Consider the following 16,958-nt stretch of genomic DNA (forward strand, 5'->3'; position numbering starts at 1 on the left):
TTGCATAGGAAACTGCTGCACCCATTCCAGAATCTCAGTTCCTGAAGTGCTCACTGCAGTGTCTTTCATAAGCAATATTTTACCCCTTACAGTAAGAGACAGGAAGCAATCAGCTTTGCATGACATACACGTTTAGCCCAAGTCTCTTATCTAAAATGTGCTATCAAAACCTGCAGGTGTGTCTGTTCTACACTGCAAGACAAGAACTTATAGGTATCTGTACTTATATAGCTCCATAGTGCTATATACTAATTAGTGCTTTTTACGCTGATTAAAAAGACTAAACAAGGGGTATAATGTGAGTAACATACTGAGCTTAGGAATACCTATTCAGCAATGAGTAACCAAGGGTCAGAGCTCACACTGACAGTAAATGTCCATAACATAATAAATAAATACTCCCGAGTGTTTGCCATTGCCTGCTATTCTAACTATTCATTCTAATGAAATTCCAGCTTTGCAGTCTCCTGTTACAGAAAAAGTGGAAGTGTGCGCTGCATCTGTAAGGAAAACTATGCAGGACCCAACTGTGAAAGGTAAGAAACTAACAGGATGACTTACTGGTCAACAATGCTGAAGTCCCAAAGTCTTTGAGGGAATCTTCCCCATGTGGGGGAGAAATCTTGTGCATGTGTTTTCATCAGGTTGAATCATGTCTGTTAAAGGATCTCATTCAGTTCCTACTAAAAACCATAAGAACTTGCAGTGGAGACCTATCAGGGTAAGACAAACATTTACCTTGGATTTATTTTGGTCCAGTTCTTGCACTTTGTGTACCTTCATGTGGTGATATTCCTAAAAGGAATACAATTTACAAATCAAAATACAAAATACAAATCAGAAACAGCAGCTGAAGTGAAAAATAAGCACCACATAGATGCCTCTTGCAACTCACCACTCTAAAACACATAGCAGGCTTCTACCAAATAAATTTTTCAAAAGCAAAGGAGAAAATCCATTATCTACTCAAATTCTTAATGAGTAGATGCAGCTTTTTTAGTTAAATTTTAAATGTACTTCACAGACATAATTCAATGAAGTCAAGCAAACAACCATAGGCCAGTGCTGCTTTTCAACTTTCCCTTATGCCCATAAACAATTTCCAGTAAATATCCCCTAAATAACAAAGTACACAAATAAGTGGAGCTATACAATGGAAACATAACTTATTCTCCTATCTCGTAAAGGGCCATCTTACTCTCTACAAACATACATGGGTGATGTTTCAATGAATGTCAGAGGCCTGATTATAATTCAGAAATTCTCCTTGAGCAGCCAATAAATTAAAACAGCTCTAACGCCAGGGTTAGAGGGGTAGAGCATGGCTCAGACCCTGGCTTCCTGAGCACCTCAGTTTGCTCTTCCTTAAAGCCCCTGAAGTATTTAAGACTTCAGTCCACTGTCATTAATGGGCACGTCCTGAATTCGAATGATACTTAACGTAACTATCAGAGAAGGGAGAAAGGGGATGCTTAAGATGCAAAGAGAAATCAATATGAAAAAGGTAAGATGAAAAAAAGAGGGAAGGCTTTTGCCCTTACAGATGATGCAAAAACATCAACATATTACCTCCGCATCACTAACATGGTGACAGCAATAGCGAAAGCCCTTTAGACAGATGGCACAAAAATAAAAAAACCCACCCTTGTTTCCAAGCCTATGGCTGTATTCTTTTGTTCTTCCAAAATGTCAGATTTATACACAAAGGATAATGCAGACACTTAAAAGGTCAGTGAGGTTTCTTAATGGTTATTAAAATGTCAGCCTAGACTACAAGCAATTCAAATCCTATGAAATGAGTAGCAGATGCCTGGTAACAGCAGAAAACAGCATCAGCTTTTTTTTCTAATAGCCACTACCCAGCCTGACACAGTGCATCTGGCTCAAGGAAGGCAAAGCTGTGTAGATGGGTTAGACAAAGCTACAGAAAGCAGCCTGTCCTGGCCACCGTGTTCAGTCCTTCACTAACTGCTGGGGTAAGCGGCAAGCAGTGACAAACGGGACTTGCCTTCTGCTAGGCTCCTGGTCCTACTCCCATTTGTGTCAGAAAAGACAAAAAGCATTTCAAAGACTGACGAGAAATGCATTGCTTGCCCCTGTCTGCTTGCTAAAAAGCAAATCCCTGCCCGGCATAGGCACAGTGCTGCTGGGCACTGCCAGCCCTCCCTGCTCCCGCTGCCCTGGGGGATCCAAGTGAGAAGGGCATTGCCCCTGTCCCTCCCTGCAGCCCGAAGAGCAGCTTGTGTCCCCAAGGAGAGGAGGGCCACGTCCTGCTCACCGCTCTCCCGCCCAGCTCTGTGCCAGGGTCGGTGCTGGGTGCTGCGGGGCAGGGAGCTGCTGGACCCCCTGCCACGGGAGGACGTTGAACAGCGTGGGATCTGCAGGGCAGCATGCCAGGAGGCAATATCTGCCCCATTTCCTCTGGCGTTCGTGCAGAAAGCTTTCTCGTGCTGCTCCAGGGGCTTGGTACAAACCTCTCCAGTTTATGTTTGCCAGCACGTTGTGAAATCACAGAGGTCTTTGCCGAAACTGAGAAAACCAGCGTCCCAATTCGAAATTTAGGAATGAATAATTTTGCTCCTGGACTTCAGCAATAAGGCATAAAGGTGGTAGCGGATGAAATCCAGGTTTTGTTAATGCCTAAATGTTAGAAGAGATAACTGAACAAATGATACTTTAGTGTTCAAAGTGAATAGACAAAAAAGGTTCTTTTGGCATTGCCAGCGAAGAGGAAGCTAATTTCTTACCCACCAGTAATTACAGGAAGCAAACACAGCTGTAAAATAAAACAAAGATATAGGAAGAGGATAGAGGAAATATTCTTTGTTAGCAACAAAGAGCCATTTATTGATACAACAGAGGAAAAGACACTTACCGCAGGCCTCTACTTTTTGAGGCCATAATGTGCAGAGGTGGAGCAGTATGTTTCCATCCAGCAGCCTCTGCTCTTCTCACGTGCTAGCAACTATTCAAAAGAGGCCACTTCAGCCCTGTGAGATGCACTGAGTGGCAAAGGAAAGGGGAAAGTGAAGGTGACACATTTATTTTCAGCTCTAAAAGTTTCTATTTGTTTTAGACAGCTACTCCAGATGAGGAGATATGGCTAATAAAAGTGAGTCAGGCGGTCATAAAAAGCAGCACCTACGAAATGTATCTGTCAGGATGTGAGGAACTGTCCACTACATTTCTGGCAAGTGAACTGAATGGCGTATTTCAGAAAAGGAGAAAAAAAATCACCTTGTCCTGATGAGAGGGCAGACGTTGTGGGCCTGATGGGAACAGCACGCAGTCTTCGGTAGATGCTGGCTGGAAGCCAGAGCTGGATAGCAGTAAGCAAAACGCTGGTCTGGCCCCAGCACTGCTCAGGGCTTCTGTGACCCGGTGGCCACATTAGACAGACAATCATTTGGAAAATATCTAACTACAGAAAATTGAAAAGCAACTCTGCAAGATCTTGAGAATTCAGAAAAATCAAATGTTTCTACAGATTTTTTTAAAAAAACACAGAGGGTTTTTTTTCTTGGTCAAACTTCATAAACATACTGCAATTCTGAAATATGGGAAAACACTACACTCTCACATTGGCTGAGATATTAGAAAATTATAGCAAGACTTTTGGCATGACTAAATAGTAGCATTACCCATCACTGCCTGCTCTAACTCCCATGGGAATGGCGAGTGACTCCACCACAGCCAGTTAAATCACACTGCGCTCAGGGTCGCATTCACAGTTCCTCGAGGGGTGCACGGAACTCCAGGTCACACTTTTATTCTTTACATCTGGGTCACCCAAATGATAAGATCTGCGCCAAAGATTCCAGCAGGGCTGCAAAGAGACAAACAGAGTCTTTGTCATTGGCAAAAGCAGCATTTGAGGCAGCCAAGTGGTTTATATTAAGATGCTCAAAATTTTATGTGTTTTTACTGTGGGGGTGCAGGGCTGGAACATGAACAAAGCAGTGTTGAGGAAATTACTTTCTTTATTAAAAAAAAAAATAATCAGCAAATGTAAGAACAGATCAAAACTGGAAGCTCTTATCAGATCTCCCACTTTTTCAACGTTCAGACATAGCAGAACCTGGATTTGACTACGTTCAGATTTTAGGAGACAACAGACCTCAGCTCAGGTCCCCAGCCAGAACCTGGGAAAGTTAAACTAAACTGCCTGAGAGTTCACCCTTTTCCCCCACAAAGAGCAGAACAAAAATGTAAGAACAGATCAAAACTGGAAGCTCTTATCAGATCTCCCACTTTTTCAACGTTCAGACATAGCAGAACCTGGATTTGACTACGTTCAGATTTTAGGAGACAACAGACCTCAGCTCAGGTCCCCAGCCAGAACCTGGGAAAGTTAAACTAAACTGCCTGAGAGTTCACCCTTTTCCCCCACAAAGAGCAGAACAAACAGCATCTTAAAACAGGACACTATGGATGGGAGAAAAGACAAGGACAGCAGGGTGATAAAACAGGATGAACTACAGTAACTACTCCTTACCTAAATCACTGCAACAACTATTCAATCCTCCCATTTCTTCAGTCAGTAATTGCTACACCCGCTCGTCATCCCCCTCCCCGCAGTAATCCTTCACTCCCAGCTCCTCCAGCCAAGCCCTTGCTGGAGGATTTGCTCCCGCCAGCCGCTCCGTGCCCCCACCGCGGCTGGCTCTGTTCGCCTCACTGGCTGTTTTGCAAAAGTTCCTCTAGCTTGCAGGATTCAGCACACTGCCTGCTACGGGTAGAAACGCCTTTAACTGAGACCCTCTCCTTTCTTTCCAAATGATGACACCAAATCTATCACCTGTTGTCTTAGCTTAGGGACACTAGTCACCCAGGAATGTTACGTATCGCTAGTTTGTCCAGACTTTCAAAAACCACTACAGTTTCAACATCTCTTCCATTCTAAAATGCAGTAAGTTTTCAACTGAAAGGCTTCCCAAACGTGACAAGACCTGAAAAGCAATTTGGACTCATTTCAGGCCTTCCACCTCCCTCTCTCCCTCTGCAAACGAACAGAGGAATCCTCCCCTCCCGCTGGCCCTCAGCCAGCAGGCTAACATTGACCCCATCTGAAAAATGGGGGCTGGCTCACTGCCTGTTCTGTTTTGCAAAAACCAGAAACCATCCTGATGCCTCCCCATAGAAGCATTTATATCAGACTGTCCTGGTCAGTACTTTGTTAAATGCGTTATAATGGAAATAAGGTCTGAACTTCCTCTGAGTTTCAGCATCATGAAATGCAGTCTCCCACCCCCATTTCCTATGTCACACAATATAGTTGGTGAGATCCAAAGCTGAAAGAGACCAAAACAAACACTAAAGCTGCCTCTCTGCCAAGGTCATTCTGTTAAAGATTTTAAAACAATGGGGAACAAATCTGCTAAAGACACACCAAAAAAAATAAAGGAGACTGGTATGATTGAGATACCAGGAGTGTTCAAGAAGGGAAAAATGTGTAACTGTACAGATTGAGACTAGAGCACAGGAATACAGCTCCTAATTTACCTTCTGTCCGCTAGTAGCTGCAGTCCGTCACCAATTCCTGGGGACATAAATAAGGTCAGATAAAAAAACGGTACTGCAGATTGGAATGTCACTGCTCCTCATCGCTGGGCTCGCTCTTCCTTTCAGGTGTGCCCCTGGTTACTACGGGAACCCTTTGCTAATTGGAAGCACTTGTAAAAAATGTGACTGCAGCGGCAACTCGGACCCAAACCTCATTTTTGAAGACTGCGATGAAGTGACCGGCCAGTGTCGCAACTGCCTGCGCAACACCACCGGTTTCAAGTGCGAACGATGTGCTCCGGGTTACTATGGGGATGCCAGATTCGCTAAGAACTGTACAGGTATTGTCTACAGTTTTGTATAGCAGAGCCGGGCAAAACGCAGCACAGCGTTGTCTGCGGACGACCCCCCAGAGATCAGAGATGTCTGAATCCGCCATCAGACACCAGGGGCCCTGGGAGGCAGGGGGTGCTCCCGGCCGCCTGCCTGGCGGGATGATTGGGATGTCTGTTCAGTTGAATCATCCCAGGCACCAAAACACGAGGAAGTCACAGACCCCAGACTCCAACATCTCAAATGCCCGGGCAGGATGAATGCAGGCACTATTGTGTCCTGCATCTTGTTTTAAATAAGGGTCTCTAAGCTTCCTTCGGGCAGAGACATCACCTTTATGTTTGTTCACGCCACACGCTGCCCAGCATAACCGCTCAGACTGATGGCACTTAAAGCATTTTTTTATGGGAACAAGATTGTCCTTCCTGTCCTGACCCAATCCCTGCTCAGTTTCTGCAAGTTTTCACACTGGTAATGTATTCTGCATTTCCCAGGTGTCTCTGTAATCTTGCTGGTTATTGTATTTCCACACCAGAGATGCCTGTAATTTCAGTGTCTGTTAAAGTGCTAACCAGAGGAACTTACCAAAACATACCAACACAGAGGGGCCACAGAGGCTTACGTCCTCTAATGTAATTATTGTCCTAATTTACATGGAGTTCAATCCAAGTAGAACTTTGGTCTCATATCTTTTGTCCTTGCTTTGGCTCTGGGAGACAATATTACATCCTCTTTCAAAGCACCGAGGAACAGCCACTGCTGAAGGCAAAATGCAGGTGCTCAGAGCAAGGACCCTGGGGCTCCCTCCCAACCTCTTTGCCAGGGTCCTTCCCTCAAGGGCCAGAACACAAATGGAGGAGGTGGATCACTCCTAGCTCTCAACCAGGCTCCAACATAAGACACAGTCAAAGCACGCATCCAACCCACACCTCTGAAGCTCTCCAGGATCCCAAGGGACAGAGCTACAGGCCTCAGGGCCTTCGCAATGTCTTGACCAAACCTATGTCCTTCTTGCAACTCACTGTACACTTGGACTTTGCTTTTTACTAGCTCACTATAAAGTGCTAAGATGTGTTTTAGGAGCCGTGGGATGGAGGTTGTGAGGATGCTCTGTACTCAAGTGCCCTTTGTGCTGCTGTCTTCACTTGTAGGGGACCACGTTTGATGCCACTGGTGGTCCCTTCTCATTTTATGTTCCAGTGACAGCTAGAAGCTGAGCCTCCATCTCCAGGACGTAATTCACACCGCTAAATCATATCCTTAAATTCCATTTATGCTGAACAGAGAGAGATGGTGTTCACACACAGCAATCCCAAAAGCCGATCCCAGGTATCCAACCCAGTCAGAAAGAGAGCGGCTGTAGGGAACAGTGTGCCCCAAAACTCACCCCCTGCCTGGATTTAGGCACCCAAGGCATGCCTGAAACTCAGCATCTCTGTGATTTTGAGGTTGCAAAAGCAAACCTTGCAGAATGCTTCTAATACCTCTGAAGTACAGTTTACGTAGGATTTCATGGTGCACAGGACTTCTCTATACAGGTTTTTCATGCAGACTATAAATCAGCGTGGTAATTCTCTTCATTAGCAGATTTCCTTGTAGCGTTTGATCTTTGCTAAAAATATAAAGTGCCTGGGCACTTGAGTATGTTGTGAGAGGCACAGCTTTTCTCTATTTAGGAGTGAATTTAATCTTGTACTTGACTCTAGAAGATCCTGATTTTGAAGCGTTATGTTTCAGAGAATTACACATTTCTCATTTCATCTTCATTTCTGCTGACCACCACAATGTGCTGTACTTGACAGTACCGCATAGTTTGTGTGCACCACTCAATACATCCATGACATCCAAACTATTCGCGTAGTTTACAAGGCTAGCTTATACTTTGTTTGGCATTTTGGAGCAATTAGGAACTCTTATTTAGAAAAATATTGACTCTGAAATAAGGTAAATGCCTTCTTTAAAATACTACAATACAGAAGAGAAACTAGCATAAGAAACAAGAGAGTCTGCGTACATGGTTTCCACAGAGCACCTCAAAGGGTATATAGAGCAAAAAAAACGCAAGAGAACTAAATGAGCAAACAGCTCTATCCAGCTAAGATCACCTTCTTTTCTTTTGAGAAAAAGACAAAATCTGTGTAGCTGTGGACAGTAGTTTTCAGCTTCTTTTCAATACATTTTTAAACGCATGTCCTTTAGCCACACGTCAAAGATTTCCACAAATGTCCCTCAGAAATAAAGGTAAATTTAGACGTTTTCTGCACCAGTAAGCCACAGTAGCATTGACAGTCTTAATTCCCTACTAAAACTGTGGTACCTCCTAAACAAGCAGATGAAAAATTGTCAGGACTGCTTTTGAAATTAATTTAGTATAAGTATTTGTGTAGCAAATTGAGTTATCCATTTAAATAAGAAGATATAATTTGATTTTCTTGAGCACCAATCTCATTCAAATTTTAATCTTGTAACTGTAGTCTCGCCACCTAGGGACAGCCTAGATCCTGTGATATAGGTAAAGAGAAATCTTTTTCAACTGAGACTTTGCTTTTACTACTTAACAAAAGAAATAACAAATTACAAAAAACTGTAGATCCAAAAGCTGGGAGGCACCCAATTCATACAGACTGTGGTGAGGTCAAAATATTGATTGCACCACAAAACTCACAACCAAATTCTGCTCTTGCATTAGCACAAAAACTGAGTATTTCTACTAACACTGGTTCATTTACAAAGAATTATTCCTGCATTAGTGCATTGTGTTGACTTTGAAGCTGTATTACACATTTTCCCTGATAATTCCTCGAACGTGTAATGTGGAATGTAAATACAAGGGTAATTCATAAAGAGCAATGAATGGGCTGCAATAAAATGGCAGTAAACAATTTTGTTATATAAAATTCTGCTGAAACCATGCATCACAAGAGCAAAATGAATTCTAGATAAGTCGCTGCTGTTCTCATGTTTTGCTTGAGTTTTTGTTATTCTATCAAAGTGTTCCAAGAGTCTTTTAATCTTTAAAATAATATATTTTAAAGGGCCAATTAAACCCTGAAAGAAACACTTTAGATTAAAAATTACACTTTTTAAAAAGCCACTTATGCTGGCAATAAAAATGTAGCTTACTAAAGTTTAAAAAAATGTAAAACCTCATTTATTCTTCACTGTAAATGGTAGGAGATATTTACTTTTTGATATGCTCAAGCTGATGATGGAATTGGAGTCCACTATCAATCCCTGATAACTGGAAAGCTTACTTAGCAGCAGCCTGACACAGCATTGATAAATTCCACAGGGCTGTGGAGAGATTTGTAACTAATAATTAACTTTAGTTGTATGGCTCTTCCTAGCCGGTCTCCTCAACACTGCCGTTGATGTGTGATGTGCAATGGCCCAGCTGGGCAACTCTGGCCTGGCTGCCCCTGCCTGCCACCAGCCGGGAAGCTCTGAACAAGTCGTTTCAGCAGTGGTTTTCTGGTTCCGCTTCCCACCTTATATTTTATCTGGTCCAATTCAACTGCAGTGCAAAAAACATCCTTTTCTACATCTGGAAGGAAAAATCAGTCCAAGAAGTCCTTGATTTTGGTTTGACTATCCACGCACAATCCTACATGCAATCATTTCACTAGTCTTGGGAGGGGAAAGTGAGTCATACATTTTGAAGATTCTTCTTTCACAAATCCTTCCTTTTTCCCCCAGAATGTAACTGCGGAGGGAGAATGTGTGACAGCCAGACTGGAGAATGCCTCGCAGACAGTCCTGAAGTGTTTACTGGCACAGACTGCCCAACCATCAGTAAGAAGATTATCATGAGAACACCACAAATTAACATCGCTCTTGTATTTAGATGCTTACAAATACTAACTTAAACCTTCGGTTCTCCAGTGGGCTCAGCACTTTGACCTTGGTCCCACAGAGCACTTAAATGTGTGAATATTCACAGTGCCCCACTGACTGAGTATTTAAACATGTTCCCACTTGTTTGACTGAGTACCTGCAGATGTCCACCTCTGTGACAGAGACTGAACGTTTAGGTACAAACTGCAGAGCAGTAGAGAAGTATCACCAAAGCCACTTCTATAGACTTTGAGATACAGTGCCTGCAAAATAATATTCTGGCTCTAAAAACTGCCATCACAACCTTATCTGTGCCATCTTGCACGTAATTTCCGGTTTTCTAGTTGTACATCTAATATAAATTGTCAACAATATAATTGTTGACAATTTGACATATATCCATCAGTCCATCAGTCAATTGCTTTTCCACTGTCATCTCCCCTATTCTAATAATAGGAAGCCTGGGGGGTTTCCAAAAGCACTATGTTGTAACTATTGGTAACCACTGACTTTTTTTTTTAATGTTAGTATAATTATGCCTGTAGTATAATGTGTAGCACATGTGGGTTCCTAAAGTGACTCCCAAGAAGAGGGGTCATGTGCCTGGAAGTGCAACCAGAAGGAAAACATTTGGGAGATGATGCTATCAAGAATACAGACTATATAATACCAAGCAAAAGCTTCTGTAGGAATCTGTGTTTCACGTTCACCTGTCTTGCATTTACTGGTGGCACCAGTGTCACTAAAAACAAGGTGGTCTTGCAAGCATTCAGCAGGGACAAGGATATAGTTCTGCGCAAGCGTATTCCAAACATATTATAACTGTGTTTTTAGAAGTTGCCTTCCTAATCATATAGGCAGCCAAGAGCCCATCTGCTGGACATCCTTACTTCTCATACCACTAAATTTTAAATACAGAGTTTTGGGTTCTGACAAAATGAAGTTGTTTTTTTGACCCTTATCTGTCGTTCTTCGGGTCACAAACACGCAGAGCCTCTCGGGAACAGCCAGGCAATATCTCCTCTCGCTCCCTCTCCCTGTTGATCAGGAGCTGCTGCAGCAGCCCCTCGGAGCAGTCCCAGCTGGTGCTGCTCTGCTGGAAGCACCACAACTGTACTCTGGGACCTTGGAAGGGCGCGGATGAAAGTGAAAGAAAAATGGGGATCCATCAGGGGATCCATCAGGATCCATCGAAGACAAAGAGAGGGAACACCATGGGGCAAGAGCACTAGAACATGAATTTAAGATATTTGCTCTTAACGGACACAAACACTAAAGAACAATGACACTCTTTTATTTTCTTATCAGGCTGCGATAAATGTATTTGGGATTTGACAGATGACATCCGATTAGCAGTTCTGGCTATCGATGAAAGCAAATCGACTTTACTGAGCATTTCTACAGGTGTTGCAGCTCAAAAGCGCTTGAATGACCTGAATCTCACTACCACCCATCTCCAGGTACAAACATTGATGACATTTTTTTTAATGTCATTTTAATCTATGAATTTCCACTCCATTCCTGTAAATTTCAATCTCTGCCCTCACTAGAGAAATAATTTGTTTTCAGAAGCACTGATTTTTTTCCCCCGACACACAGGCGGCAATGTCTGAAAAAAAGAACCATGCTGTGCTCTGGACCACCCAGGTTGATGATGCTGCAGACGAAATGAATGATCTCCTGAGAGAGGCAGCAATACTTGAGGAACAGGTTTGTTTATAGCCTCCTGCCAGAGCTCTGAGGGTTTGCAGTTTGTCATATTCGCATGCTGGTGTAAGAGGTTAGTACAGAACAGTTCCAGTTGGAAGGGATCTACAATGATCATCTAGGCCAACTGCCTGATCACCTCAGGGCTGACCAAAAGTTAAAGCATATTATTACCAGCATTGTCGAAATGCGTCTTAAACACTGACAGGCTTGGGGCATCGACCACCTCTCTACAAAGCCCGTTCCAGTGTTTGACCATCCTCTCGATAAAGAAATGTTTCCTAAGATCTAGTCTGAACCTCTAGATTCATCAAACAAGAGTGGGAGTGTCCTGAAAGACAGTTGGGAGAACTTTCTGGTTTCTATGTCTAAACTTTCTACTTCACTTTAGCTCTGAACTAAAAGCATAAATGACCTATCAAGTCTTCCTCCCAGAAAAGGAAGGATGTAGGGCCAAAGCCTGTTGAGCATGGTCGGAGGTTTGTCACCCGCCACAATAAGCCTCCCCTCAGGATCCGAGTTCCCACCTGCGCCCCCGCACAACATGTTGAGTCTGAGATAGACACACCACCTTTCTGTTTCAAATTTTGATTTCTAGTTAAGCAAAATAACCAACACTATACTAATTCAGATTGACTATCTATTTTACATGTATGCTCTCATAAAATTAAATTAGCCTCGATTAGACACTTCAAAATACATTAAAAAACTGCCAGCTTAAAAGGTTTTTCAAGTACCCACTGGGATTCGAGCCTGATCAGTAGTCAAGATATGTTTTAACCCAACTGTAATCATAAATGTCGCACCCACAGTCAATTGCCAGACTATAAAATTAAGGTTATCTGCTCTCAGTTCACATAACATTTTCATTGCGCCCTAGAATACTGATATGATACATGTTAAGAGAAGAAATAGGGTTCAAAATTGCTTCTCTGTTTTAAAGAGATGTTATTAAACATCTTTCTGTCGCTAAGATATATATATATTAGTGAGATACATCACTCTATGTTATTCTCAGAGATAAGCACAGCTGTAGTAGGACTAGAGTATTTTTCATTATTATTGCAAAGTACCTGACCTTATATTCACTTACCAATTCCTTCACAAGACAAATTAAAATTATACCTTAGACTAAAACTCAAATACAGGAGCAAGTAGGAGGAAAAAAAAAAAAAAAAAGGAAGAGGAGAGAGGACTGTATAGAGAGGTGGAAGAGAAATTTTGGGTTTGAGTGGTTTTAATCAGCACTTACTTAGCAGAAAGGTCACTGCAGAATTACACAGACTATGCCTGTGTTCAAGAGAGGTTTGATTAAATCAGCTCACACACATAGACACCTCTGTACCTGTGGAATTCCGGCAGAGCTCACATGCCTTACTGTCCCCCCTCTATGTAGTTGCTCGGTTGGATGATTAAGGTATTATCTTTTCTAGGAATATGTAGTGAATCTGGATAATAATGGTTTTGTCATCTTCAGTACTACCTGGGGATTTCTTAGCTCATTCCTCAGTTTGACTCTCCCTGAACCAATAAATTCAGCGTTTCCTCTGGTCTTCTTTCCCTGGTTATTTCTAATGCTTCTTCCACGTGAATACTTGTGATGATTGCTTGTAGATGCAGGGAACTCATGGCCCCAGACTCTCATAGTGGAAGGGAGACGATAGTAATAACTCTTGAGTGGGGTTTGCAGAGATATGCCGCATCTTCCATTCAGAGCATTTCATGTGCACGTCCCCCTGTCTGAGGGGTTGCTGCGATTCTGATCTAAACCCCAAAGGTAGGATGGATGCACCAACCACAGGCAAATCCTCCTGCTAAATGAGAAGAGTAAATGTGACCTGTAACTCCCTGAGTCTGCTTGGGATGAGCTTGGAGTAAACCAGCACGTAGCTCAACCCTGAATGTTTGGCAGAGACCTGGGGGAGGCGAGCACCTTTCCCTCCTTAGAAAATTTCAGATGAGCCTCTGTACATCAGTGGGAATTTGAGGGTCCCTAAGAGCACCCCTCACTAATGATGCTGTGTTTCCCATCAATCTCATGGCAATCAGCAAATCTGTCTCAGCAATTCCCCATGTGTTCAATAGTTAAAGAGAAGTTTGGCAAGGAAATAATATTATGTAAAGGCAAATGTGTATAAAAAGAGTAATAAGTTGCTAAAAATAAGCATGAAGTGGGGATGCTGAGCAAGAGAGCATCCACAAGAAACCCTGATAACAATAAAGGAGCAAGAATAAAAAACATGGTGCTTGCCCTTCAAAGACTAAAACACTAAGTAAATAGAAATAAAACTAAAACCTTTCTATAAACCCTTACATGTGTTCTATTGGGTTGCCTATCCATTTAGGTGGCACTGGCTGCCCTGGCCCTGCCTTCAGGCACAACCTGGTGCCCCGCAAACCCCAAGTGACCACCGTGTTTGTGGGTCAGGGTCACTGCTAGCCAAGCTGCGGCTGAGCCGTGCAGGGCTGGGGGACGGTAGCAGCATCCTCTGCGGTTCTTGCAGGATTAAGCAAGCATGAAGTGAGCACTCCAACAGCCACACACCTTCTGGCTTATGAGGGGTCAGGGCACCCCAAACCCAGACAATAATTATACACTGGGAAGTTTTACTGATGCCGCCCCAATGAAGACCGTGAACCAAAGATCTTACCACTGGCAAGCGAGTGGTGCGGATTTACATGTACACACACGCACACACACGGTCCAGGAAACAGCAATGGCATAGCAGCCATATTTTTTTCTCTTTTCTGAGAAATACCAGTGAAAATTAAATCTCAGGACTCCCAAAGTCAGTGACCTTCTCAGAAAGATGATTATCTATGACATGATAACTCTTCCTTTCCCTTACATGTAGGGCAACACAATGCAGAGTCCAGCCTCCAACATAATACAGTATAGGAGGGTCGCTATGCTCTTCAGAGTATTTTGAAACCTTGTCCTTTTTCTTAATTTTAAGAAGTTGCAGAGCTAGAGACCTCACTTGAGGGAGACACTGATCTACAAATGGTTGTGAGTTTGACATCTCATTCTTCAGTCTATATGCTTACTCAGGAAACACCATACCCAGCAAAATGAGCCAGAAAAAAACTCAGCAGATGGGAGTTCTACAACTGTACCTAATTTATGGCAATTTGATTGCAGCAAATGGTGAATAAATATGGGACAGATTTTAATCTCTCATTCTGCAATTCTGAAAATACTGACAAGACAGCCCTTCACTTCAAACACCGCTGTAAATAGCACTTTATATCATACAATCATAGAATGGTTTGGTTGGAAGGGACCCTAAAGCCCATCCAGTTCCAGTCCCCCTGCCATGGGCAGGGACACCTTCCACTAGACCAGGTTGCTCACAGCCCCATCCAACCTGGCCTTGAACACTCCCAGGGATGGGGCAGCCACAGCTTCTCTGGGCAACCTGTGCCACTGCCTCGCCACCCTCAACGGGAAGAATTTCTTCCTAATATCTTCTCTAAATGTTCCCTCTTTCAGTTTAAAACCACTCTTCCAGTTTAAAGCCATTGCCCCTTGTCCTATCACAAAGTCCCTCCCCAGCTTTCTTGTCGGCCCCTTTAGGTACTGGAAGGCTGCTCTAAGGTCTGCCCGGAGCCTTCTCTTCTCCAGGCTGAACAACCCCAACTCTCCCAGCCTGTCCTCACAGCAGAGGTGCTCCAGCCATTGGATCATCTTCGTGGCCTCCTCTGGACTCGCTCCAACAGGTCCATGTCCTTCTTGTGCTGAGGACCCCAGAGCTGAAGGCAGTACTGCAGGGGGGTCTCACCAGAGCAGAGCAGAGGGGCAGAATCCCCTCCCTCGACCTGCTGGTCACGCTGCTTTGGATAAATGGACTTTCACATGTTCATCAGGGGAAAGCAAAATGTATGTTTGCACTAGTCATCCTCATACATGCATATGGATCTGAAAAGAAATCTAATGTCTAGCTCACGTGGTTTATTCCTAGGGGAATGAAGCATCCAGCAAAGGCCTACTGGTACAGAAGGAAACCATGAAGACCAACAGCCGTGTTACTCAGCTTGTGCAGCAGCTCAGTAATACGAGGGACAACATTCGAGGTAAATAGATTTCTTTCTGGTTCAGCTCTGGTTCAATCATGTATTAACGAAACCTCCAGTAAAAAAATGTCATAGCACCTGGGCACTCTGGGAAAGCACTCCACAGATAATGCTCTTGCAGCTTGCAGTGCCACGACAAAAACTTGTCTCTCTTAGAAGATAACTAGCACCACGGGCTGACTTCTCACCCAGAACAAGAGCTTCTCTTTCTTTCGTCTGTCTTTGACAGAGCAAAATAATGGTAAATAGGTTTACATTAAATACTTCAAGCTAATTCAGCTTGCAGCCTTTGTTTGTTTGAATAGCTGCTCAAGGTATTTATATGCACGTGTGGTAAAAAAAAGAGTCCGTATCAGACTGGGGCTGGATGGAGCCACAAACACAGGCCCAGGATGGGCCAGGAGAGCGCTCGGTGTCTCGCTTGTCCGCAGATTCATGCAAGTGCACTCTTCCCACCCTGCTGACAAGTAATGCAGGCCGTATAAACAGCTAGACAGATTTTTTATAAATCGTGCTTTCCCTTTCAAACCCATGGCAGTCAGTCAGGTGTGACTAACTCTGGTGATCGTACCAGTCAGTGTTACTTTAAATCCAGCTTTTGCCTTTTAGCAAACTGTTGCTGAGTAGGATTGTGCTAATTCATATAACTTCATGCAGATGCTTTTAAAAAGAAAAGGACACTGAATAGTAAATAATTTGGTAAACTTACTGCGTCCCCAAGCTCAGTCAGTGTGGGAGGGGTGGTGATTTTCTTTTCAAGCTGCTTATTGCTTCATCTGACCAGAATTTCCAATTGAATTTGGGTCCAGACACATCTACAGAGCATTACAGATTAGCTGCTGTCCTCTTGGCTTTTTTTTTTCTGAAATACAGAAGCAGAATTGGAAAGCTGCATTCCCATTGCCGCCTTTTTCCACAAAGCAAGCTCTGCTTCTAGTAAGTGAAAGGCAGAACTGTAAACCGTGTGGGTAGTGCAGAGGTCAGAAATGGTTACAGTGATGTTGTTTCACAGTAGGAGAGGTAAACATGATGGTGAAGACCCCCCAAAATTAGGGAAAAAGTGAAACCAAGAGATTTTTTGTGTTAAAATGTTGGGACAAACTGTCACCTACTGTCTCAGTGTCCTACTCATCTGTCCATATGATGTGAGGGGATGCAGATAAAACTTATAAAGTCCATCCTTGGGCAACACACTAGAGTAATAAAAGCAACTCTAGAACTAGCATAAATTTCAAAACATAACTTCTCTTCTGACTGTAAATGTATATATTTTACACCTTCCCAGGTGAAGATTTTTTTTTTTATTTAGAGCCTGCGAAACCTCTTGCATCCTTAAGAATTTTTACTGTCCTACATATCAAAAGATAAACGATAACAGTGAACACCTTGCCAAGCAAACTGCACTTAAAAAAGGTTTCCTAGTCAGAGATGATCTTCATCTGGAATACCTATGATGTATCATTATCATGCTGATATATAAAACTGAGATAAACCAATTGCAGCTTCTT

General features: G+C 43.1%; 1 protein-coding gene across 1 annotated transcript in view; it reads left to right on the forward strand.

Annotated features, from left to right (window-relative positions):
- Positions 1-455: 455 nt before the first annotated feature.
- Positions 456-16,958, forward strand: part of LAMA4 (laminin, alpha 4) — a gene marked incomplete at its 5' end in the record, with an annotated part of 60,360 nt that continues 43,857 nt past the window's right edge. The window contains 6 exons of the mRNA XM_009698308.1: positions 456-536; positions 5,629-5,843; positions 9,532-9,627; positions 10,978-11,129; positions 11,269-11,379; positions 15,339-15,450. Of these exons, the coding sequence (XP_009696610.1) occupies positions 456-536; positions 5,629-5,843; positions 9,532-9,627; positions 10,978-11,129; positions 11,269-11,379; positions 15,339-15,450 (767 nt within the window). The remainder of the gene's footprint in view (positions 537-5,628; positions 5,844-9,531; positions 9,628-10,977; positions 11,130-11,268; positions 11,380-15,338; positions 15,451-16,958) is intronic.

This window comes from Cariama cristata, unplaced genomic scaffold, assembly GCF_000690535.1.
Source record: "Cariama cristata isolate BGI_N322 unplaced genomic scaffold, ASM69053v1 scaffold18744, whole genome shotgun sequence".
Lineage (NCBI taxonomy): Eukaryota > Metazoa > Chordata > Aves > Cariamiformes > Cariamidae > Cariama > Cariama cristata.